The 27521-nt window shown below is 42.6% G+C and overlaps 1 protein-coding gene across 3 annotated transcripts in view; it reads left to right on the forward strand.

Moving 5' to 3' along the window:
* chn1 (chimerin 1) overlaps window positions 1-27521 on the forward strand; it is a 79859-nt gene that overhangs the window by 35426 nt on the left and 16912 nt on the right. For all 3 annotated transcript variants that reach the window (XM_061235745.1, XM_061235744.1, XM_061235746.1), the window contains exon 7: window positions 1843-2134. In XM_061235745.1, the coding sequence (XP_061091729.1) occupies window positions 1843-2134 (292 nt within the window). The remainder of the gene's footprint in view (window positions 1-1842; window positions 2135-27521) is intronic.

Here is a 27521-nt window from a genome sequence, read left to right on the forward strand (position 1 = left end):
CAAACATGAAAATGAAATCGAACCTCTTGTTTAAGTCGCATACGCCCATTTACCAACGCAACTTTGCAGTGATGCAACATAAGTAATGGTCAAGCCATGACTAGCTTAGCTAGAACTAAAATATGCATAGAAAATGTCTCCATACGAATATACCGTAAGCATAGATGTGCACTGACTGCCAAACCCACTAATTGGCAACATAAGATTTACATTGCAATGTATTAATATACAAATGTGGGCAGAATTAATTTGTGCAAGTTAGCTAGGTAACTTTAGCATCAGCTAAATAATAATTGTAATCGTAATAATTCTTATTATGAGTGATCATATCTCCTATTAACATTCTTCCAGAGGTATGTTTCACAAGAAATTAACATTGTTGCATTATCGATCAAGATGAACTCATCTCAACCTACAAAGAAAAGCATATAAACAAGCTATGACAAGCTATTTGTGCATGATGTATCACTATGTTCCAGGCTAGCGCATAGTGACAGCTTTCAGCTATTAATTGTCTGTCATTTTCAAATGTCATGATGAATCCATGCTATGGCACCCCTGTCATAGCGAGCCTTCTAGGCAGGTTATGTCAGTTGTCATTACAAGAACCGAATATTGTCTAATAACAATGGTATGTCATTGTTTATGAATGGACATGACATGTCATGACAGGTATTATGTCATGGTAATGACACTGTAATTTCCATGTCATGATGACCACTGTCAAATAAAGTGTCGTTGACATAGATCAGAAAGTTGTCCAATCAAAAGTGTATCCATCATTAAGGTAACTGGGCAAATTGGTATTAAACGCCCAAGTATTGTAGCTCAGGTAATATTGAAGGGCAGTGAACTTTTCTTTTAGTTTTAAGTCCTCTAACTTTCCATAAATTTTAACTAGTTGGCTAACTTTTCTGCTTTTACTTCATGGAAAGGCAAAGTTGTTCAAACAAGGTTCTCAGCCTCCAAACACCTTTTCATACCGAAGGGTTTCCTCTTGCGACTTCTTTCATATAATTGCTTTCCATAAATATGATTTCAATTGAGCTTGGTGCTGGCTTATATCTGAATTTGGAAAGGTTGCGTTTTGGGTTAATGAACTTGCGTCACAAGTTTCTCCCAAGGGTTCTTTCTGAGATGATCACTTTGAGATTATTTTTACCCGTCTTTCTTCAGCCATCACTGCGGCACGGGCCTCTGCTCGCTTCCCAGCCTTGTCATATGCACACAGACACACATACACACATACACACACACACACACACACACACACACACACAGATATGCGTACGCACACACACACATACACACACACGGCTCAGCCAAAGAGAATGCTTCTTGTAGTTTGGTTCTTGTGCTGCGCTGCCACAGGTTGGTTTGTTTGTTTGCTTCATTTGCTCACAGACTTTGTAAAGGCCTCCGTTCCATCTAAGGTGATGCGGACAGAGACCTAACCGAGCCATCGTACAACCGGTATCAATCAGCACTAATAGAGAGCTTTATTATTTATGACCAGCAAAGCACCCTGATCGAGACGCCACACAAAAAAAAAACCTTGCATGAAGAACATTGCTTTATTTCCCTTTTTCCCCCCACAGCTGTAGGGAAAGCACCGAGGAGGCGGGAGGGGGAGAACAAGCCATTCCTTTTAGGAGCGGCTGGTCTCTGTCGATCTGTCTTTATTAGACAGGGTGTGCCTCTCCCTGCCTCTCTCTGCACTGCGCTCTTTTCCCCCCTTCGATTGCTGCGGGCAGCACCTCCGACAGGGGGGAAAGCACACCCCTAACCGACCCACGCACCCCCCCTCACACGTCTTCCCCGTCTCTCTCCCCTCGGGCCCAGCTTCGGAAACCAAACCCGGAACTTCCGCCTCTACTACGATGGGAAGCACTTCGTCGGGGAGAAGCGCTTCGAGTCCATCCACGACCTGGTGACGGACGGCCTGATCACGCTCTACATCGAGACCAAGGCCGCCGAGTACATCGCCAAGATGACCATTAACCCCATCTACGAGCACGTGGGCTACACCACGCTCAACCGCGAGCCGGCGCTCAAGAGACACACGCCGGTCCTGTCCAAGGACATCCCCGATGGGAGGGAGCACCTGGGAGAGGAGGGGAGCCTGGAGGAGAGGGTAAGCAAACTGTGTTTTCATCTTAACTAAGCTGTCGTTTGCAGTCTCCACGGTAGGGCTGCACGATATGAGGAAAATATGCGATATGCAATAACATTGTATATTGCGATGACGTTATGACTTTCCATAAAGTTCTAATGACTTTCTGCTTTAGGTACACTGCTAACATATACCCCAGACAGTGAATAGCCAATACCCTCTGATTTAAAAATAATTAAACAAATACATTTTAAAAATAATAATAATTTACATGCTTTTATTGAATGAATTGCACATGAACTGCCAATCAATTTATCAGGACCTTAATTGAAATACTCTTCATCGCAGTTCAAGCAGCATCTTGCGATGCGTCTCTCTCGTTCATATATCGATGGCGATAAATATAAGATCTACTCCGCAGCGTGCATGTTAATTTGTGTTAATTCTGAGAACTGTTGTCAAGAGCTTTTTGGATTTTATGATTTGTCTGCTTCTCTGTCTGTCTGTCTGTCTGTCTGTCTGCATGCATGTGTGGGTTTTTAGACCGTATTCACTAAGTACAATATGTAGCTTATGCCTGGTCTGAAAATGCTTGAACATAGGGGTAGGCGGAATGAAGCTATACCGGTAGAAATATGTGTATTGGGGTGTCAAATTTAGAGTATATCTTTTGTATTAAAGCAGGTTTTGTATTAGAGCCTATTGTAATATGTTAAATTGTTCCACTTAGCAATTTTGTTTCAATATTTGATGGCTTAATACATCAGCACCACTTGGTGTATGCCGTCCAAACTTTTAAGACTAGTAGCTATTTTGGTGAAAGGTACAGTAGGTACTACTTTGGACTCCTAACGGTCAAGAGAGGAATTGCAACAACAAACGACCTCAAACCACTGTTTATGCTTCCCACAGTCTATGAATATAATGCATATTCTACAGTTCAGTGTTCTCGTGCACTGTTTTAAAAGCTGACAGTGACAAACACAACACCACAGAGCCTGCCGTCTTTTTCAGTGTTCTAGTAAGAAAATATTTGCCGTACAGGACTTTATTTCTTGACTTTGGTCTGCTACACAACTCTTATTTTTATTTATTTTAGTTTTTACTTTAGCTAACCAACTATATTGTGAACAGCAAGTTATTTCATTACGTAACTAGCTGGCTATATAACTAAGATATGATGGTCTATCCCACACAATGCAACTGGCACTTACAGTTTGAGTGAAGTAAAGTTAAACACGGATGATTGAACACGTAAAGAGATAAAAGCAATGTGTAGCTTCCCAAATTGCACTCCAGGAAAGCAATCACTGAAACTTTGTATACTATTGCTTATCAAGTTAGAAAACAGTACCAGTTCACCATCAGTCACAACAAGAAAATTAGCTATTACTAGTCAACTTCCCGAATTTAGAAATATTCACCTGAAGCACAACGCTTGTGCATTCGCTAATATGTTCGTATTGCCTCTATTTTATCATAAGTGGTGTAAGGGCATATTTTCAAATTTGTCCATAAAATAGCCACAAGTTTAGACGTAATGTCGAGCTTCTTTGACTGGCTTTACAATGATTGAATTGTACCTTTATGGATGAAGATGCGATGGTTGGGGGTAGAGAGGGAAGCAGGGCAGACAGGCAAGGCAGGTGAGTTGGCAGGTGGATGAGAGCAAACAAAGGAAACTCCAATAGATTCCAATGATTCAAACAAATGGTTAGTAGAAAGTAGTTAAATCAGTAGATCCAAATAATGAAAATGTGACATTTAAGTATTCAAAAGGGTCCAAAGGTCTTCAACAGCCGTAAAGAACTGTGTGCTCTTACGTCTTCCTAATTCCTTTGTTCTCAGTGTTTTAAAATCAAAAGTGAGTGTCGGCCATCTTAAGGCTCAAGGTCTTCTCATAATAACAAAAATAAGAGTTCTTTCAAAATAAAAGATCCCAAATTGAAACCAAGTTCTCTGTGCTCCTGTAGCACGCATTAAACTCATTAAAATGGAAAATGGCTCCTACATAGCCGGCCCCTTATAGCTACTGCAGGAAGCAAGCTATAACAATCAAAAATGAGAAATTTCTAAGGAGCCATATACTATTAACATGACTCTTTTTTTTATTTTTATTTTATTTTTTATTATTATTTTTTTTTATTAAATCTACCCTAATCCTATATACATATATACAACAGCGACGTTGTCCGAATCGTTATCCAAATCAATCCCAGTCCAATTTCCAAATTCCAGTATCAATAAGTCCAATTCAATGACCCCGAAGGGTACAATTCAATCCCCGAAGGGTCCAATACAATCCCCGAAGGGTCCAATTCAATCCCCGAAGGGCGCTACGCTAATCAGGGGGAAAAAAATAAAACCCCCGATCGCTCCTCACCACCAGGCCGAAGCCTGGCTTGAGAGCCGGTTTTATAAGCTCCAGGCCTAAGGCAGAGACCCAAGGGGATCCATGAAAAATCATGGATCTTACCCTTGATCTTAGCCAAAAGGCCGAGAAGCGATTGAAAAGGTAAGTAGTAGCCTCACAGTTTTCCTTTACAGTGACATTCACAGTGACAACTCCCTTTCTTAATTCAGGGTCATCTGGAGACAGGACATGTTCAAAAGGAGGATCTGGCCAGCAATGGGTTGGTTCCTTTAGGAAGTCTGGGCCGTTGATCCAAGTCTTTCTTTTCAGAAAGGTGTCGACATGCAGTCCTCGGGAGGCATCATCAGCAGGGTTCAATTTTGTTCCTATATACTTCCACTGAGACACCTCTGATGCACTTCTGATGATATTGACGCGGTTGGCCACAAAGGTCTGGAATCTTCTGCTTTCATTCCGGATATACCGGAGAACGGTCATGCTATCTGTCCAAAACAGAGATGCATCCAAATCAATGTGCAACTCCTCAGATAGCATTCTGTCCATACGTACTGCCAGAACTGCAGCAGTAAGCTCCATACGTGGTGTGGTCATCACTTTCAAGGGGGCAACTCGGGCCTTTCCCATTAGAAAAGTGACATGGGCCTTGTTGCTGCTGGTCAACCTCAGGTAGGTAACGGTCCCATACCCGACGTCACTCGCATCACAGAAGTGGTGCTTCTGTGCTGTCTTGATGCTTCCAAAGTTTTCTGGAACCAAACATCTACAGACCTTGAATTCTCTCACTTTTGGAAGTTCTTGCCACCATTGCTTCCAGGCTTGGGCGTGGGTCTCTGGCAACTCCTCATCCCATCCAACGTTCTGCTTGCATAACTCCTGTAGAATGCATTTTGCCTTGAAGGTGAGAGGTGCAAGAAAGCCCAGTGGGTCATATATGGAACTGACCATGGACAGAATTCCACGTCTGCTGCATGGACGCTCCTTGATTGTCACCTGGAATGTGAAGGCGTCTTCCTTGACACACCATTGCACACCCAGAGCCCGCTCAACTGGCAAATCTTCTATGTCAAGATCAAGATTCTTTACATCCTTTGCCCTTTCAGACTCAGGAATGGAGGCCAAGACAGCTCTGTCGTTACTAATCCATTTTGTCAACTTAAAGCCTCCAGTTGCACAGGGTAACTTCAATTCCTTGCAGAGCTTGATGGCAAAGCCCTCTGCATCAACAGCTTTCAACAGATCATCTACATAGAAATTATTCATGATTGTGCTAGTTGCCTCAGCTGAGAAGCACCCTTTGTTATCCTCAGCTGTCCTCTTCAAAGCATAACTTGCACAGCTGGACGATGACGTTGCACCAAAAAGATGTACGACCATCCTATATTCCTTCAGTGGCTGGCTGATATCTCCATCAGGCCACCAAAGGAAGCGCAGGAAGTTCACATGGTGAGGTGGGACTTTGACTTGGTGGAACATCTTCTCCACGTCAGCCATGATGGCGATCTTGCCTAGACGGAAACGGACTAAAACTCCAATTAAGGTGTTTGTAAGATTGGGACCTTGAAGGAGTTCAGTATTCGGTGATTTTCCCTGATAAGCAGCGGAACAATCAAACACCACTCGCAAACTCCCCTTCTTTGGATGAAACACGCCATGATGAGGTATGTACCACACCTTTCCATTTTCCAGCTGCTCTTGTGGCACAAGTTCAGCATGTCCACTTGATAGGACTACTTCCATGAAGGCTGTATACTCCCTATGAAAGTCAATGCTCCTCTGAAACTTTCTCCTCAATGACAAGGTCCGTTGCTCTGCCAGGTGACGGTTGTTTGGCATTGTAGGGTCGTCCTTCTTGAATGGCAAGGGCAGTTGGTAGTGTCCATTAACTATCTTTGCAGAGCTGTCCATTATTTGCATGTATCTGCAATCTTCAACTGACATTTGCTGCTTTTCCTCAAAGCCCTTCTCTGGGAAATCATGATTGTATTGCTGAATTAAGAGTTCACTCATTTTTTCAACAGATATTCTATGTGAATGAACATGCTTCTGGCCTTGCTGATTGATGCATGCATCCTCATTATGGAGAATACCATTCACCACCCAACCTAGCAGTGTCTTTATAGCAAAAGGCCCATTACCCTGGCTATTGATAATTCTCCACGGCTCCATCAGTTTGGGTGCATTCATCCCTATGAGAAGGTCAATTTCAGCATCAATGTTGGGTATTTCCACATCCTGAAGATAGGACCATTTCCTGATGTCTTCTTGTCTGGGTATGTATTCTTTGCCAGCAGGGATTTCTTGTTGAGTGTAAACTTCAGGTAAGTCTATGAATTCACTTCCTTCCAGACTACACACTTCGAGGCCCTTGAGCACCAAGCTGTTAATAGGTTTATTTTGCCCCATCGTGTGCAGAAGAATTTGTTTATGCTTTCCTGTGGCATTCAACTTCCTTCTAAGCTGTTCAGTACAAAATGTTGCCGAACTCCCCTGATCAAGGAAAGCGTATGTCTGGACAACATGATTTGAATTACTTAGCTTGACTTTGACTGGTACAATTGCGAGAGTGCAGTCTTCATCACTACAGTCAAGTGCTTTGGTCTTCAATGAAACCAGCCCGTTGTTTATTATCTTTTCAGAAACTTTGGCTGAATCAACATTTTGGCTTTTAATGTCGTTCTGTGGTATGTGCAAGATAGTAGGATGGAGTTTTGTGCACACTGAACAGGTTTGTCTGTTTTTGCAATTTCGACTCATGTGCCCTTTAACCAGACAGCCAAAGCAGATACCTTTAGTCTTCAAAAGATCAACTATTGCATTATGAGGCTTGCTCACCAGCTCTTGGCAGTCTGCAATATCATGTTCATCATTACAGACAGGACAGAGTTTTGGCATGATGGACACCCTTGACACTTGCACTGTGTTCTCTGCAGTAGAACGCGCTGCATTGTCGTGTGGCACTGCTGCCACTGTCGTTGCAAAACTGCTCCCTCTGGTCTTCTGTTTAGGACTTAGAATGGGCTTGGTGACGCTTATGGTTGCTTTGGGTGGTCGTTTGGTTGCGGTGGCATCTTGGAGATTGCCAAAGATGGGGTCTTGTAGAATCCTGGCCTGCCTTTCCAGGAAGTGGACAAGATCATCAAATGTGGCCCTGGCTCCAGTTCGTTCCCTAATGTCAAAAGCACATTCTCTCCATTTTTCTCTTAGCTTGTATGGCACCTTAGAGATAAGAAGCCTCAAATTTGATGGAAGGTTAAGTTCATCCATGTACCACAAGGTACGCATTACATTGCAACATCCACGCAGGAAAAGAGCATAGCTTTGCAAAGCTTCTCCATTGTCTGTTGGAATGTTGCTCCAATTCAACGCTTTATCCAAGTACGCATTAGTGATTTTAAATTCATCTCCAAAATGATGTTCCAGTAGCCTTTTTGCCTCTGCATACCCTCTGTCTGCATCCATATGAAGGCAACTTCTGACCAGCTCCTTAGGCTGCCCGGACGTGTACTGTTCGAGATAATATAGCCGGTCTTGGCTACTGTTAGTATTATTTTCTATGCAGTGTTGAAATGCCAGCATGAATGGCTTGAAATTGAGCGGTTCACCGTTGAACACAGTCACATTTCTAGTAGGAAGAGAAGTCAACTTTTGTTGCTGCACAATGAGATCAGCGATCGCACCCAAGTTGTTATTAACGGAGCTTGAAGGCATGGGTGGTCTGGAAGAGCCTGCAGCATTATGATTGGCCGGATTCAATGGGATTGAGTGAGCAGGCTGTAGAGGCCTCTTTGGCCTTGCATCTTGTGTCAGAACTCTTTGCAGCGGTGTTTTGGGAACTACAGAGATCTTGGCATATTGCACTGGTGAGAGTTCTGGATGAATTCTTGCAGATAAGCATTCATACCATCGCCTGATAGTTCTGAAGGTTCTGTTGAGGTGAATTTAGAATTAGTGGCCTCAACATCAATGCACTCAAACACTTGCACTTTGGCCTGAGCTGCAGCCAGCTCTGTTTCAAGTTCGACTCTTTCTATTGCATTTTGCACCTCAATTCTTTCCCTTTCCAAAGCATGCTTTTTCTGCAGAGCAGCTGTACGTTGCAGTAGGGCTGCCTTAACAGCAGTTCAAAATTCAGCACGGCGGCAAAATTTGTGTCTTCACATTCATTCTCTTCATAAACATGAACAAAAAATCTAAATCCGCTCCAATAGCAGTGTCCAAAATATGATGGTCAACTTCAAATCCAGAATCAAACAACAGGCCACTTCAAATTCAGTTTCAAACTATAGGCCACTCCAAATCCAGTTTCAAACAATAAGCCACTCCAATAGTGAATCTATTCCAAAAAACATCTTCAATTCCAAAATATCCAAAAGCTTCACACTTCAGATGCAGTCAAACAAAGATTCCATGCTTTCCAAACAATTCAAAGCATTCGGTTCTCAAACAGCAGAAGCGATGGCATAGTTCTTTACCTTATGTAAGGGCATATTTTCAAATTTGTCCATAAAATAGCCACAAGTTTAGACGTAATGTCGAGCTTCTTTGACTGGCTTTACAATGATTGAATTGTACCTTTATGGATGAAGATGCGATGGTTGGGGGTAGAGAGGGAAGCAGGGCAGACAGGCAAGGCAGGTGAGTTGGCAGGTGGATGAGAGCAAACAAAGGAAACTCCAATAGATTCCAATGATTCAAACAAATGGTTAGTTAAATCAGTAGATCCAAATAATGAAAATGTGACATTTAAGTATTCAAAAGGGTCCAAAGGTCTTCAACAGCCGTAAAGAACTGTGTGCTCTTACGTCTTCCTAATTCCTTTGTTCTCAGTGTTTTAAAATCAAAAGTGAGTGTCGGCCATCTTAAGGCTCAAGGCCTTCTCATAATAACAAAAATAAGAGTTCTTTCAAAATAAAAGATCCCAAATTGAAACCAAGTTCTCTGTGCTCCTGTAGCACGCATTAAACTCATTAAAATGGAAAATGGCTCCTACAAGTGGATATTAGTACATTTGTCAAGCTAACTATAGCTAATTTGCTTGTTGTTAATTGGTATTGTTTTATAACTGGATATGTAGTCTTCGCTTGGATAATAAGCAGTAGTATACAGAGTTTCAATGATCGCTTGTCTGGAGTGCAATTTTAGCAACTATACGAACAATCAGAATAAGCCACCACGCCATTGGCTGTAATAGTAATAGTAGTAATATACCTTTATTGAACCCGTGGGGGCGGCACGGATGGTGCAGTGGGTAGCACTGCCGCCTCACAGCAAGGAGGTCCTGGGTTCGAATCCCCGTCGGCCGGGGCCTCTCTGTGCGGAGTTTGCATGTTCTCCCCGTGTCTGCGTGGGTTTCCTCCGGGTACTCCGGTTTCCTCCCACAGTCCAAAGACATGCAGGTTAGGCCGATTGGAGAGTCTAAATTGCCCGTAGGCATGAGTGTGTGAGTGAATGGTGCGTGTGCCCTGCGATGGACTGGCGACCTGTCCAGGTTGTATTCCTGCCTTTCGTCCAATGTATGCTGGGATAGGCTCCAGCCCCCCTGCGACCCTGATCAGGATAAGCAGGTTCAGATAATGGATGGATGGATGGATGAACCCGTGGGGTAATTTGGCCTCTGCATTTGACCCATCCTAGTTATTAGGAGCAGTGGGCAGCCACAGTGCAGCGCCCAGGGAGCAATATGGGGTTAAGGGCCTCAACGGCTGTGCAGATCATTTTTATTGTGGCTAGACCGGGATTCAAACCACCGATGTTGCAGCTCCCAGTCATGTACCTTAACCACTACGCTACAGGCCGCCCCTGTGACAGTTAGAACCAATTTTCAACCAATGAATGAATTGTTGTACAGCTGTACAATGTTTTGATACATTTGACGGCCTGACAAATGTACACTTTGAAACCTGATTTTAAGGACTATAAACACAGGCAGAGGGTGAGTCAACATGTCAGTGAGCCTTTTTCAATGATAGGAAGGGATTTACAATGGTCTTGTAACAATGTTTTAACCCAAAAATCTTGCATATTCTACCTTTAAGAACAGCCACAAGGAAAGTGAAGTGAAATGGATCATTCATTCAAACATGATAAAATCCCAAAGTTGGGTCCGGCCAGAAAATGACCAAGAAGTGTTTTATATTCAACCAAGTAGTTGGCAAGGTGGAAAGTTTCCAATCAAAATAAAACCATGTAGTTCAACAAGCATAATGGGTACTTCTGGGAAATAATACTTCTGCACTGACACAACCACCTAAATAAAACCAGTGACATTACTTGTTAACTGTACTCCCATCATCTAGTATACTTTACACTCCCCTCCAAAAGTATTGAAACTGCTAGGCCAATTCCTTTGTTTTTGCAATACACTGAATATATTTTGGGTTCAGATGAAAAAGATGAACACGAAACAAGAGTTTCAGCTTTTATTCCTGGTATTTACACCTAGATGTGTTAAAATGCTTAGATCACAGCACCTCTAGTATCAGACCACCAAATTTTAAGTAAATGAAAGTAAATAACACTTAATATTTGGTTGCATATCACTTGTGTGTAATAACTGCATCAAGCCTACAACCCATTGACATCACCGAATTGTTGCATTTGTCTTTTTTGAAGCTTTTCCAGGCTCCTACTGCCGCCTATTTCTTTTGTTTGTTTCAGGGGGTTTTCCCTTCAATGGCCTCTTCAGGAGGTGAAATGCATGCTCAATTGGGTTAAGGTCTAGTGATTGACTTGGCCAGTCTAAAAACTCTCCCTAATGAAGTCCTTTTCATGTTTTGGGTCATTGTCTTGCTGCATGATGAAGTTCCTCCCAGTGAGTTTTCTCAATAAGTTGGCAGACACAATATATTTGTAGACTTCTGAATTCATCGCGCTGCTACCATCATGAGTTACATCATCAATAAAGATTAGTGAGCCCACTCCAGCAGCAGCCATGCCCAAGCCATGACAATGTGCTTCCCAGATGAGCTTGTATGTTTTGGATCATGAGCAGATCCCTTCCTTCTTCACACTGACCTTTACATCGCTTTAGTAGAGGTTCTTCTTGGCCTCTTCAGTCAATAAAACTTTGTTCCAGAACTTTTGTGGCTCATCTCTGTACTTCTGCAAATTGTATTCTCGCCTTCCGATTCTTACTGCTGAAGAGTGGTTTGCATCTTGTGATATAGCCTCTATATTGCTGTTCTTATTTGAACTGTTGATTGAGATGCCTTCACCCCTACCCATTACATTACATTACATTATTGGCATTTGGCAGACGCTCTTATCCAGAGCGACGTACAACAAAGTGCATACCCATAATCAGGGATAAGTTCGCTGAAAGACCCTAGAGGGAAGTACAATTTCAATTGCTACCTGTACAGCAAAGATAAGGACGAGGGCCCTTTTTTTATTTTTTATTTTTTATTTTTTGAGAACAAAGAAACAAACAGAGCAAAAGTGACCAAAGTTAACTATCCAAACACTGCTTACCTAGCCAACTAAGAATACCGATGCACAAAGCAAGTCACAGAGACAACAATTAAGGTTCACAGGGAGGTAGGGAGGGATGGGTAGAGGTGCTGCTTGAAGAGGTGTGTCTTCAGCTTGCGCTTGAAGGTGGGGAGAGATTCTACAGTTCTGACCTCAACGGGGAGTTCGTTCCACCACCGTGGAGCCAGAACAGACAGTAGTCGTGAGCGTGATGTGGAGGTTCAGGGAGGGGGAGGTGCCAAGCGGCCTGTGGAGGCTGAACGAAGAGGTCTGGCAGGGGTGTAGGGTCTGATGATTTTTTGTAGATAAGCTGGGGAAGACCCTTTAACTGCTTGGAAGGCTAGCACCAATGTTTTGAATTTGATGCGAGCCATGACAGGCAGCCAGTGGAGGGAAGTAAGCAGGGGGGTGACGTGTGAGTATTTGGGAAGGTTGAAGACCAGGCGAGCTGCTGCATTCTGGATGAGTTGGAGGGGTCTGATGGCAGACGCTGGGAGGCCAGCCAAGAGGGAATTGCAGTAGTCCAGGCGGGACAGAACCATCGCTTGGACCAGGAGCTGGGTCGAGTAGGGGGTGAGAAAGGGGCGGATTCTCCGTATGTTGTATAGGAAGAACCTGCATGACCGGGTCACCTACCCTGTGGAACCCTTCTTCGCCGCTCTCACAATGTTTCTGTCATCAACTGATCGATTTGTGTATTTGTAACTGATCGGCTCTGATCGATTTCCCCTCCTTTCTAAGCTTAAAAATGGCTTGCTTTTCTCCCAAAGACAGCTCTCTGGTCTTCATGTTGGTTTGTCTTTTCTAACACAAATGCAGTGTTTACAGGCAAAACCCAAGGCTAAAACCAAGAGTAGACATTCAGAACTATTTACTGTTTAACCAATCAATCTAACAGGATACATCTGGGCAACAAGAAACACCTGTCAGTCACATGTTCCAATTATTTTGCTCACCTAAAAATTGGGTTGTCTGATACAAAAGGTCATATGCAAGTTGTTTAACAAATCTTGATTAAAAAAATAATGATAATAAATACCAGGAAATAAAAGCTGAAATTCGGATCTGTACATCTGTTGACCTCAAACGATTATCGATTATCATTAGTGTATTGCAAAAACAAAGGAATTTATCTCCAATACATGAGGGGACTGTACATTATGTAAATATGTGTGCTTTTCTCCCCTTCCACTGTTATTATTTTTTGAGATACTACAAAATGAAGAGAGACCATTTCCACTGCATTGCGCAGCCACTTGTTTTTGTACCAGCTGGGAGAGTAATTGACCCATGTCTAATTAACTGTATTTAAAGGAGACTGACAGTACATGCATTAGGTGGACAGATGCAGCTCTGTTTAGTCAACCGCTTTCTGAAATCATTCCTTAAGGCTTCGTCAGTGTGCACTGTTCACTGTGCCCAGCAACTGTATTACGTGACCATTAAACCATGACGCAAGTCGTATCTCTGCACACACAGGTTAAATGTACCGGACACTGCATGTTATGTAAACGCTTCCTTGGAACACTTGTCTTCACGGAATTTATATAAGACTGTCCTCAGTGAACTATTGCATCATTTATCAACATTTGTCCATGTGAATTTTTCTTGTGACCTTTTATTTAGTTTCATGGTTTGACTGGGGCTCTTCTTCAGGCTTCAGGCTTCAGGCTGATGGAAAAGGGAGTGGGAGTGGTTGCAGGCCCACCATCTGTCATCTTGGTTATTCACTGTGCAGATGGATAACCTGTGTGAATTTACAAGCATTGTTTGCATTGCACCTTTTCCCCTTCTTTACTTTAAGCTGGAGTGTACTCAGCATCAGCAAATTGCAAGTCGGCCGAAGCTGTTGTGGGCTGTAATGGGCCACTCAGGCATTTCTGTTACTCTGAGAGATCTCTATCAGATGTATTAAAATAAGGGCCTTTAATTATTCAAACAATGAAGCTGAAAAGCTGCCAAGAGTTGAGCTTGGTTCGGCAAACAAGATGAGCACCGGAAGGAGATGCGAGCGCTCCGGTTCCCATGGGCACCACATGCTCTAGAACAGATGTAATTACGCCCGATCCGGATGACTCAAACATTGCCATGAATTGGTCTGGAGTTGAATCATAGGATTATATGTTGTTTTTAGACATGTATGTGTGTCGTGTCCCTTGAACATGTAATGCTTGTGGCACTTGTAGTGTGGCTCTGGAACCCACAGTTGTCAAGAATGGCTTGGCAGGAAGGCTGCTGTGGCTGGTTCTCTAGAGCTGTTAATACGTCAAAAGGATTGCCCATTGGTAGGGATAAAATTAGCCATAGATTGCTCTGATGACACTTGCATTAATATTTTGATGTTAACTCAAATTCACAAGTAACCAATAGGGGTGTGAGCGGTTAAACATTTAAACGGTTAACCTACCTAGTAACCAACCAACCAAAACAATGGTGCACTTTGGTCGATGAAACCATGCACAACAAGGTTTGTGGAGAGATGTGTATATATATGCATGCCAATTTGGGCACCACATTGTGTCCAAGTGAGCTACAGTAGATAACTACAAAACTTAAAACTAAGTGAACCTTTCTGGATGGATAGATGGCAATTTGGGAAGGTGGAAATATAGCTTTACTTTATTTTTGGGTGAACTGTCCCTTTACATAATATAAATAGTACATGGCAAAGGAGAACTATCACCATGTTCAGTCGAAAAGGAAATGTTATAGGTTTCACTCTTCTTTGTCCTAGTGAATTTGTTCTAGTTTTCTGAGTGAATGTCTCATAAAAGCCTTTACATCTCCAATACACTTTTGGATTTTAGTGAAACAGAACACAAAATCTTGAATTTATTATATTTCCATCTTCAATAGTAAACATGGTAGGCAGTTGATAAGTTGGTCCAGTGTAAATGTCAGTGGTTTATATTTATATCTGACTGGCATCACAAGGACAATTTAAGCCCCTGGAACTCCAAGCTATTCCTGTTACAGTGGGAATTCTGACAAATATTTGGTTGGTAAATGTCTTTCAAATGTTCAGTTGTGTTCCCCTTTACCCCCTTCACACAAGCCCCCTAGGGCCATGGCACCGGTGTTCTGAGACTGCTCAGACATTCAGTACTCCTACAACCAGACTGAATGGAAGCTACAAACTGTCTTCAAGCCTTATTAGAGGATGTGACAAAAAGATCAAATATGAAGTTTGTAAGTGTCCTGTAGTTCAGCTAGTTCAGCTAGTTAACAAGCTAGTTAACAAGCACCCCCTGCCTTGTCTCATCTGCGACTAGCGTGACACATTGGGCAATATTGCCTTTCTGGGAATTCATAAACGTATCCTTTCCTCACCAAAAATGTATATTCCATTTTAGTGAAAAGGTTGGGAACCACTGATATAGACTACTGCACAATCTCGCATCAATCCCACCCTGGGTGTGTTGAAGTGTCCCTGAGCAAAACACCTAACCCCCAATTGCTCCTGACGAGATGGTTGGTGTCTTGCATGGAAGCCAATCGGCGTTTTGTGTGTGTGTGGGTGTGGGTGAATGAGAAGAATCAATTACAGCACTTTGGATAAAGGCGTTACATAAATGCCAACCATTTACTTCCGAATGATCAATTGTCAAATTTCCTGGAGTCCTATGCATTTGTGTGGTCTTAGCAGCTCATGTTTAAATAACATGGACAGCATCTCACAGGAGCATGGCTGCAGATGAGAGCTGCAGCAGTTGGTTATGAAACTTTAGTGAAACTAGATTGTTCGGTCTCTTGGAGAGTTGGAGCACCTGCGCAGTGTAGCCGTTGTGCTGCGGGGGAGAGGGTGATGTAGTGCAGCACAGTTATGTAACCGAATCGATCTGCCGCAGCCAGCATTACTTGCAGTGGGCTGAAGAACAGTAGCGGACGCCACTATTAATTCAAGGACTGTGCGTACAGTACTGTACTGGCTCTGCTTAGAGGAGCTGACTTCCCCTCGTCTGACTCATGAGCCAGCCTTTCTCCTCCCGCGTAAGTGAGGAAATAAACTTACATAAACTTGTAAAGCTCTCTCTGACGCTCCAGTAATGAATGTAATTGTTCGTCCCAATTGCGGCAGTGTCCTGCCGGGAGCCCCACTCATCCTGCATATTAAATGGTATTACGGCATCGTTTGCTCCCCCTCAGCACACCCCTGTCATCATTGGCATCTGCAAAGACCCGCAATGTTCCGTATTACACCTTGCTCTAGCCACTGCAGTGCCCTGCAGTGGAAAATGCCAAGTTCACCTGCTCCTGCTTGGCTGAGGACGATTGCTGTTTAGCTGTGCAGTAAATGTGAATTCTCTGCCATTGGAATAGTCCCTTGTTTTTTAGGTTTTCATGGGCAAGGCTTTCTTTTTCTTTTCTTAATTTTTTTTTGGCAGGGGGCAGTTCTCGAATACTTGAATTTGGAGGGTTGCTAGTGGGGGTTGAAGAGACTGCATCTGTACCTGGAGGCGGCTAATGTTCATCGGGCACTGTATTTTTTGTGTTGAGAAATTCATTGAAAGGCAGGATTTATTGTGCTTGACTAGTTGTCGTCATTTCATTTTCTCTATAATAAGCCCAAGTAATTCCAGCAGTCCACTTTTCTCAATGTCTTCCGAATATCATTGGTCATTTTTTGTTGTTTTGGCTCTGTACTCCAGCACATTGGATTGGAGATGAAACCATACATATACAAACATACAAAGTGCTGTCAACTTTAATTTGAGGGTATTTACATTCATATTGGGATTCAGGAATTATCTGTGAAAAAGGAATTGCATCCCTTTTTAGTTCTGGGACCAAAATTAATTTGACAGTTGGCTTCTCATCTGTTTCTGATTAGTGAGGTATTTTCAATTACTTGCATGTATAAGATGCTTCAGTACCTAGTCTTGATTCTAGGCTTTTGATTGCCTTTGGAGTCTGTTATTGGTGATTGTCAACATGAGGACCAGTGTTGTGCCAATGAAAGTCAAGGAAGCCATTATGAGGCTGAGGGGGGAATAATTTAATTCTCAAATAAAAGGTGACGGTCTGTTCTTTAACCTCGTATTCATTGTTTCATTTCAAATCAAAAGTGCTGGAGTGTAGAGCCAAAAGAACTGAAATTGTACAGCTGTCCAAATACTTATGGACTGCACTGTAATTGAAACCCATAGGCATTGTTTCTTTGTACCAGGCTCACACAAACATGCAGGCCCCAATGCATCATACACAGCCTGTGTTCTTGCTCTCTACCAGGCTCCCACACATGTAAACATGCAGGCCCCAATTCATCATACACAGCCTGTGTTCTTGTATGACCTTGCCGAGTGCACGGCTGCATGTGCTTGTGAATACAAATCCATGCATCACTGTCAAGGTGGGGGGTGCAGAGCCTGGTAATTTAGTTGTCTTGAAACATTTATCATTTGTTTTGCTTCCCCTTTCTGCAACATAAGCAGAAAGACGGGTGGGCCTGCATTATGCACTAGAGCAGCCCAATGCCCATCTTCCCAGATTAAGCCGAAGCTGGCCGCTAATGGGAGCCTCTTATTTTAATTCTTCCGCTGCCCCAGAGATAATGCTGGGATCTAATGCTGCTTTACCAGTGGGAAGTAGGCGGAATGAAGTGCCCACACGATATCACATTTCCGCCTGCAATTGAAGTTATATAATTTGCAATCCGGTTTCTGAAACCGAAAGTGGTCACGTACTTTCTGCTTTTTTCTGTGATTCCGCTCTGCATTCCCAGGTCTTTCACTATATGATGCACTCAATATAAAAAGCAGCCACATGCAGAGCACTTAGGATGTGCTCAGCTTCACAACCATAACATAAATATGACCCAGACATGGTTTTAGTGCTTTGTGGCCCAGCCCAAAGTCATGGCTGTTTTTGTGGGGGGGGGGGGTGGTCTGGGAGTGACTAATGGCACCCATTAACGTGAAGGAAAAGGCACGCCTCGCAGGCTGCTCAGAGTGCGCCCTGTGCCTGTGCAGGTTGAATTTGTTGCGCTCGAATCGGTTATATCATTGTGATCACGAGTTGTCTTAACCTCCCGTGGCCTCCCGTAAATTTGTGAGGCTTTTACCTGTGACGGCTCTCTTTCTCTTTCTCCATGTCCAGCTGACACAACAAAGGTCTTTGTGTAAGAAGGGGCGTTATTCATCAAGGTTACTGTCCTTCCTCGTTCTTCCTCCTCATCCCCACCCCCCCCCCCCTCCTTCCAGGGCTTGCATAATCACCTGCAGTGTTACAGCATCACAGTGCCGTACAAAGAGAGAGCCCTCCATCGCACTTCGATTCCCAGCAGGCCGTTCTCCCCGGAGGCATGCCCATACCCGGCCTTGTTTTCATGGCTCTGTCCCCTTTATATCTCGGCACATATCTAACCCAGGCAGAGGCGATAATGATGCAGAAGGCCCTGTGACTCAAACGCGCTATCAAAATCATCAACGTCAGGGTGCCAATCCGACAAATCGTAATGCACCCCCCCCAGTTCCTGAGCTTTGGATCTGCCTGTAATTACGCATCCCTTTCAGGTTATGTAACGTTACGTAATACAAGCCGCCTACATTGCTTCAGAGAGAAAAGTGTTGCATCTCGGCTCCAAATGCACTCAAATATCTCTCTGGTGTTTGTGCGACTTACTTTAGCTAAGCTTAGCCACCAGCCTCCATGCAAGTGCTCGAGTGCAGCCTGTTGGTAATAAATCTCTTAATTGTGAAAGTGTCATCCCACTACGTTTTAAACGAGGCAAAACCGATTTTTTCCGTTCTTAATCAAGCCTGACGTTTGCTCAGGTCCAGATGGAATGTTTTTCAGCCTGATTGCATTTTATTATCTCTGAGTAGGAAGCCCATATTATCGGTGCTGTCAAAAGATTTTCACGGGACTCAATGTCCCTGTCCTGTTAGAGGACTGTATTGCTTTGCCTTTCCCTCGGTGCAGGAAGGGTTAAATGACTTTTTGCTGGAGGTTACACTGCAGCCGCAGCTCCTCTCACTCATGCTACAAGACATGGCCTGATTGATGCAGGACGTCAGCATCAGTTCTCATAAATCCACTGTTAATGAAAAACATGTTTTAATGATCACATTGACACGGTACCCTTTTCCGATTGTCACTGGTTGGGGTAAATTCCAATTTAAATTCTCGCAAAAACGTAAATTGTGTTCACCACACAATTTCAGTTCAAACAAGAAGTGGGGAACTGATCAAAAAAATGCCAGGCCAATAATCTTTAAAAAATGGAACTGGTTTCATAATAGTCTTTGTAATAAGGGGATATGGTTAGTGCACACCATAATTCATTGGACAGTAACGCATTTTTTGTCATTTTAGTTCTGTACTCTAGCACTTTTAACTAGAAAGGATACAAAGACAATGAGGTTGAAGTGCTATCTATATCGGATAAACCGTTTAGAAATGATAGAACTTTTTGTACATTGTACCCCCCTCTTTTAGGGCATTAAAATATTGGATAGTTTAACAATGTAGAATAAAGTTATCATTTTTTATATTTGGTTGCGTATCCTTCCAATACAATGACTGCTTGAAGTCTGTGATGGATAGACATCACCAGATGCTGGGTATCTTCCCTGGTGATACACTGCCAGGCCTGTACTGCAGCCCTCTTCAGTTTCTGCTTGTTTCTGGGACTTTTTGCCTTCAGCATGTAAAGTGCATGTTCAATTGGATTCTGATCCGGTGACTGACTCGGCCAGTCCAATATTTTCCACTTTTTGGCGGCCAAAAACCCCTTTGTTTCTCTAGCAGTATGTTTTGGGTCATTGTCTTGTTGCATGATGAAGTTCTGTCCAATAAGTTTGGAGGCATTTGGTTTTATCTGAGCTGATAAAATATTTCTGTTGACTTCACGATTCATTATTCTACTTCTATCTGCAGTCACATCATCGATGTGGCAGCCACTGGCAGTCATACAGGTGTAGGGGTCCTTGCACGGCCTCCAAATTATGTAGGGTCCTCGCACGGGGCTCCAGATTATGTGGGGTCCTCGCACGGGCCACCAAATAACGTAGGGATTTTACTCACTACGAAACCGGGGCGCCAGTTAATGTTATGTAGCAGTATAACTGCAAAAAGTAATCAGTCTTTACTGATTGTACTGATTGTACTGTTATCAGGAATATCTAACCACAAATTTAGTATTTTTATTAATAATTAAAATAACCAATATTAATGATGAAACATACCGATAACCTGAAGGTTGGAAGTTCTTCGAAAGACTGCTTTAACTCGGCTCTCATGTCTATGCGATTCCAAAATGGACACCGGGGTTTAATAAAATATATTTATTAAACAAACATACAAACTCATAACCGATAAACTAACGGAAATTTAGTTGGGTAAATTAGTAGGTTAAGTGTATGTGTGTATGTGTGTGTGTGGGCGCGTGTGTCGCTTGAACAAAGGAAAGGTGGGAGTAGCTAGCTTGAGTAAGCTAGAGTTCTGGGTGTGGTAATAAGTTAGAGTTAGCTGTGAGAAGGGACTACTTGCGTAGTTTTACTCTGTGCCAAAAGACGGCGAATCAATTCACGTACATATGTATGTAGCTAACCAAACACATTACAATGGTAGGATGGTAAATATTGAAACACAGATTCACAAAAACAGTTAAGACTAAACTAAACACTGGCTATGCCTGAATGTTTGTTCTCTTAGTGAGTCCATACGCATTGGATCCAAAAGACGTGCTGTCCTTATAGGAGCCGCGATGGTGCTGTGAATGCGTGTCCTGGAGAGATGCGCTGGCTGGGGCGTCTTAGCCGCGCGTTGTCGTCTGGTCCACTCGGTTGCTGGAAGGATGTTCGTTGCAGTTGTTCTTTGGTGAGCTTTGCAGGGGTAAACTGATGTAGCGTTCCGCATACACCAGTTTCCACTCGCTATAGGCCACGAAGTTACCGCGAGGTACCTGGGTGTGTCCGTAGGCCTGGTAGTGCGCTGTGCAGCATTCAGCCTCTGTCCGAGTCTCGGAGCAGATGAGCTGAAGCGAATGGCCAAAAAGGGTGCGTCGAAGAGAAGAAGCAGAAGAGGTAGCAGAAGAGAGATCCCAAGAACATGTCTTGCTCTTATACGGGAAAGTTTATTGCTCCCGCCATTACGGGATTGGCTGAACCAAGTTAGACATCATTCGTGGTGGACGTCGCAGAATTTTCCTGTGGGAATGTGGAAGTTGTAGTCCCTACACAGGTCCAAGCCATAAAACCCCCTCAACCATGTTTCGTAGAGTGTTTTTTTTATCTGTTGGGCTGTGGTCAGCAGGGTTTTTCTACACCATAGAGAGTATTCGTCGGTCGACCACTGCAGTGGTCTTCCTCGGTCTACTGGGTCTTTTGACATAGAGTTCACCAGGTGTTTTATTTTTATTTTTATTGTTAATAATGAACCAAATTGTTGACTTGGGCATGACATTTTGCAATGTTCCTGATTGATTTTCATTTCTGAGCCTTATGGCAGCCAGCTTCATTTTCATTAATGCTGATGTCTTCCAGATGTTGTCATAACCAAACCGCAATCTCCAAAGGTAATTGCAAAGTCTAGAATCAAGATTAGACGGCTTTCTTCTGCATTCACTAAAGACACAAATGAATACACCTGCTTAATGAAACACATCTGTGAACCAATTCAATAAATACTTGTAGTACCTTAAAATGGGGGGACAATGTACAAAAGGTGCTGTCCTTTCTAAACTGTTCATTCCATATGGATGAAAATACATGCCAATTAAAGCTAATGGTCTGCACTTCAACATTATTATCCTAAACTCAAAGTGCTAGGGTACAGATCCAAAATAACAAAGAATGTGTCACTGTCCAATTAATTGTGGTGCTCACTGTAATTTGTTTGTTCAAAGATATTATTTGATAATATAATTGTGTGTTGAATTAACAGAATTGAGAAGGAATGGAATTTAGAGAATTGATTGTAAATCAAATTCAAACTGCATTAGTGGAATGGACTTGAGTGCAGAAGATGGAATAGTCACCTTCCACACTCAAACATAAAAATTAAATTCCATTACATTGGGAATGGCATGATGTATGCACATTCAAGGCGTTTGGAAAGTGTCAAGCTAAGTGGAACATAAATGGTGATCTCCATTCCATTATTTTTGAACGTCAGCCCATTTTTGGTTGAAAGGCTGTGGGTGTGGCATAAGGAAGTAGGTGAGACCCCGGCAAAAACAAGTGTATGGAGCACTGAACGCAGGCAAGCATGGAACATGGCATCGGACAGAGGAACGGCCCCAAAAAACAAGACCTTACAAAGACAATGACATGCCCAAATATGCTACCCACAACCTCATGCTGAGACATTAAGTAGAAACTCTTGTTGGCTAGGGTATTCGGTTTTCTGTTTGCAAATATCAAGTCTGGCTTTGTAATGGACACCATAGGCAATGAACAGTGTGAGCTTGAGGTTAGAGAAACAAGGAAAACTGCTGTTTTGGTGGGAGCATAGCATTAAATGGTAAATGGTTGGCATTTATGTAGCGCCTTTATCCAAAGCGCTGTGCAATTGATGCTTCTTCCCATTCACACACACACTCACATGCCAACGGCGATTGGCTGCCAGGTATGGTACCAACCAACTCGTCAGGAGCGATTGGGCGTTCGGTGTCTTGCTCAGGTACACTTCGACACTCCCAGGACGCGATCAAACTGACCCTCCGTCTGCCAGACGACTGCTCTTACCGCCTGAGCCAATGTCCCCTGCGACTGAATTGCTCAATTGCCAATGGACAAGTCCCCACACACATATAGAATCAGAGATAATAACAAGTAGCTGAAAGGACCTGTGCCAATCTATAGATTCAATTATCATATTAAATAAGAGCAGAGTTGTTTCCATCTGTGCCATCAAGTTATTTTCCTAAATCGTACTGTCAGAGCCCTATATTTTCTATTGTATGTATTGTACATATTGTACGTATTGTTTTCAGGGTGTTTGCAGTATTGTCTCCAGATGGCAAAAATACATATTTTATATTTTCCAGTAGATTCCTATTTTAATCTGACTGTGACTAACCACACAATGGTAACGATACTGATTATTTAAAATGGCCTAAATCCACACCACCACCCTCATTAATATTTCAATCAAGGTTTGGGGCTCATTGAAAGTCCCATGGCGCTTCTCCCAAACCACGGGGGTGTTCCCTCGTGCCATGGCCAAATTCCCGATCTGGCTCTGCCAATCTTTAGTAGTTCCTTGCATCTGTTGGCTCTTGCCCTTAGAGATTGGTGGCAGTTGAGGTGGGTGACCCATTTTCACAGTGCTCTTTGAGTTGCTTTCTAATAGATTGAAGGCACTACTTCTGTAGTCATCATCCTCACCACTAAGCATACAGCTTGTTGTGCCCGTTCCATTTACAGTGCCGTGATAAAGTATTTGCACTCTTCTTGATTTCCTCCATTACATATGTCACACTGAATGGTTTCAGATCTTTAGATAAAATGTAATATTACTCTGCTTTTTGGGTTTTACCCCGTTCTGAACCCACTCTGAAATGCATTGTGTAATTCCTGCAGTCTTCATTTTGATAATGTTGTATACAAACATAAGAACATGACATTTTGGGTAGTTTTTTTTTTTTTTTTTTTTTTTTTTTTTTTTTTTCTTTCTTGGGTTCGGTCGTGTCACATATTTTGATAGCTGGCAAATGCTGCCCCCTGATTAATTGTGACTCCATGGCATTCTCTGCCTGTTGAAACTAGTCAAGCATGCTGTGTTTTTCACAAACATGAGAGAGAATGACCTGAGAGATGTTCTTGAATGTGTGGCCTTTTTAGTAATTTTTATAGTCTAGGAACATATTTTGGTAGATGTAAAATGTATTCTTACAACATGTGAAACCTTTTTTTTTTTTTTCTGCCTTTATGTATCAGTGAAAAGCTTTGCTGTGTACACACATGAGGAGATGGAGTCTAACTAGTATTTAGTATTGTCTCAGTTATCTGACCATCAAATGAAATGCTCTCTTCTGTTCATATTATATGTATACTAATAACCTTTTTGTCTAAAAGTAAACTGTGTTTTTCCATAAGCAGAATACTTTAATGAACATATGGAATCCCTGCATTTATTACTAGTTCATTTATATGGGGCGACATGGCTCAGGCAGTAAGAGCAGTCGTCTGGCAGTCGGAGGGTTGCTCGGGCTGTTGAAATGTCCCCGAGCAAGACACCTAACCCCCAAATGCTCCTGACGAGCTGGTTGGTGCCTTGCATGGCAGCCAATCGCCATCGGTTTCCCCTGATTTCCCCTGCCCCTCCTTTCTGATATCCCTATCCTTGTCTAACCCCCCCCCCAAAAAAAAAAATATATATAAATAAAAAATAAAAAAATAAATAAAAATTAAAAAATGCACTTATGATGACAACTATGTTTAGAACAGCATTTCATGTGTATTTTGCTAGTTTCTGGATGTGATGCTTTGACTTATGGTAGAACCTATGCACTTGTAAGTCGCTTTGGATTAAAAGCGTCTGCCATATGACTAAAATGTAAATGTAAAATGTAAATGTTTCTTCTCAGGAGTTTCTCTGATCAGAAAGCCAATTCCTCATTGGCTGTCTTGTTCGGCAAAGTTTTTTTCTGAGGATGAGTTCAACTCTAGCTCCCAGGGGTATTTTTTTCCAAGATGCCATTTTGATGCGGAAATGGAGTCGGCCAGGCTTTTCTGATGAGACAATTAATCAAATTGTAATTCCTTCTAAATTCCGAGAACAGATTTAGAAAATTTCCCATGACGGCCTTGCGGGTCATCAAAGTGTTCGAAAAACGTATGACTGTATTTTACGGCATTTTTTTTTTGGCCAGGGTTAAAAAGGATGTAGCCTTTTACTGTAAGACCTGTCACACATGCCAAGTTACTGGTAAGCCTAATCAATCTATTAAGCCAGCACCTTTGTATCCTATTCCTACAGTAGGTAAACCTTTTGAGCACCTAATTACTGACTGCATTGGACCTGTCCCATGTTCAAAATCTGGCAGTGCATACTTGCTAACTGTGACTAGCCACTAGATATCTGAAGCCTATCCGTTGCGTCACTTCTAGGTCTGTATTGAAGGCTTTGATCAAGTTCTTGACCACTTTTGGCATACCTAAGGTGATCCAAAGTGAAAGTTAGGAAGGCTTGCCTTGGTTGATGGCTGCCAGGGAGGTTTCACAGGAGAGCACAGGTTTCAGTCCAAATGAGCTTGTGTTTGGGCATATTGTTCGTGGTCCTTTGGTCCTTTCCCTCTTGGCTGGCCTCCCAGCGTCCGCCATCAGACCCCTCCAACTTATCCAGAATGCAGCAGCTCGTCTGGTCTTCAACCTTCCCAAATACTCACACGTCTCCCCCCTGCTTACTTCCCTCCACTGGCTGCCTGTCATAGCTCGCATCAAATTCAAAACATTGGTGCTAGCCTTCCAAGCAGTTAAGGGGTCTTCCCCAGCTTATCTACAAAAAATCATCAGACCCTACACCCCTGCCAGACCTCTTCGTTCAGCCTCCACAGGCCGCTTGGCACCTCCCCCTCTCTGAACCTCCACCTCATTGCATGGCAACCAATCGCCATTGGTGTGTGAGTGTGTGTATGAATGGGTGAATGAGAATCAGACCTTCGTCATGGTGTCTGTATCTTTGTCTGTAGGTTCTCTAGCTTTGTCATGGTGTCTGTATCTGTGTGTGCTTTGCCATGGTTTCTGTAGCTTTGTCTGTAACTGTCATGGTGTCTGTATCTTTGTCTATAGCTTTGTCATGGGGTCTGTAGCTTTGTCTGTAGCTTTGTCGTGGTGTCTGTAGCTTTGTCATGGTGTCTGTATCTTTGTCTGTAGCTTCTGGTGTCTGTAGCTTTGTTGTGGGGTCTCTCTCACTCTCTCGCTCACAGTCGCTTGCTCACTCACATTTGGTGGTTTTCTGCATTTTCGAAAACACGAGCCACCGTACATTATGTCAATTCAACTTTCCTTAACTGTGACAATCAGAAGTTCCTAATGCCAGCAAAACGACCGTCTGAAACCCGGCTTGTCCCCAACTTCCTCTCCCGCCGTACTTTGTCATGGTGTCTGTATTTCGTGACTTGCCTGAATCCCTCCCCCATTTCAACGCAGACTAAAAACACCTTTTCAAACTGTACCTTAGTCCTCCCTCCTGATTTCCCCCGCCCCCCTTTCTGATATCCCTATCCCTCTTGTCTAACCCCCCCAAAAAACAAAAAAAAACTAAATTGCACTTATGATGACTACGTTTAGAACAACACTTCATGTGTATTTTACTAGCTATGGGTGTGATGCTTTAACTTGTGGAAGAACCTATGCACTTGTAAGTCGCTTTGGATTAAAAGCGTCTGCTAAATTTCAAAAATGTAAATGAGTGTGTGTATGAATGGGTGAATGAGAAGCATCAATTGTACCAAGCTTTGGATAAAGGCGCTATATAAATGCCAACCATTTACCATTTATATCTAATAATTTCTTTAAATATTAGCTTCGTTTGTGCATCTTTAACAGTTATTGTGAGAGGAATGGAGCAATTAAGCACAATGCATTTTCTATTTCCGGTTCAGGAAGGTACTAATAAGCAGCTGTGCATGTTAATTGTTTTGGGGGAAAGTGCAGCTCCTAGTTTCAAACCAAAGTTTTGCCTCAACAAATTGCATCTGAATGCAGAAAGATACAGCAGATGCCTGAGATGTAATTTTTACTCTCAGATGGACAAGACTGTCAGAAAAAGGGAATTAATTTAATCTGGAGTGTCTTTTTTCCTTTTCTGTTTTTTAAAACCCAAACAGGGAAACTTTTGACAAATGAGGAGATCCATCTGTGTCAATTAATGGGAGGGCGGGGTTTACGAGCAGACCTGTCGTATAAGAGAGGGCAGTGCTACTTATAAAACAGGAATAGGCATGGCTAACCCAAATGGACACTTGACCAAAATGGTTTTACCCGGTTAATTCAATTTAATTTTATCAATTGTGGTGGTAAACTTAACTGGTGATTCAACCAGAAAAGAGCATATTGCACAGCATGTCACTTGTATGATTGCAAAGGACATGTTGACTCTTAATTTTGTTAAGCTAAATTAAAGCTTTCTTTTTGTTAGAATTGTTATAGCCGGAATTTACCAGCACGCAATATCAACAGCGCATGTTAAGAAGGAACAGACTACAGCAAAGATAAAGTTTGGAAGATAAAATCCGACCATTTGACCGAAAACACTGCAGCACATCTTAGATCTGATTAGAATCAGAAACATCGGACCTTGACTGAGAGCTGAATACCTAAATCCATTGTAAAATTAAAACGCAAGCTACTGTCCTTGAATAATGGTAGATTATCTATAAATGTGGAAAAACTGGTTCCTTGTTACATCTTCATCCTAACGAGCGACCAGATTTCTATTCTTTCTTTTCCCTTTTTTCACTTTGGTGGAAAAACAAAAACAAATGCAAAGTCACATATCAGCTAATCTAAAATTACTAGCACGGCTAGTTTCCCTGAGAGTGGAGCCCACTTCTGCCTCGGACTGCACCATATATTTATCATCATCGCGGCATGAACATTCGAGAAACGAATCCAA

The sequence above is a fragment of the Conger conger genome, chromosome 3 (assembly GCF_963514075.1).
Source record: "Conger conger chromosome 3, fConCon1.1, whole genome shotgun sequence".
NCBI classification, from domain to species: Eukaryota; Metazoa; Chordata; class Actinopteri; order Anguilliformes; family Congridae; genus Conger; species Conger conger.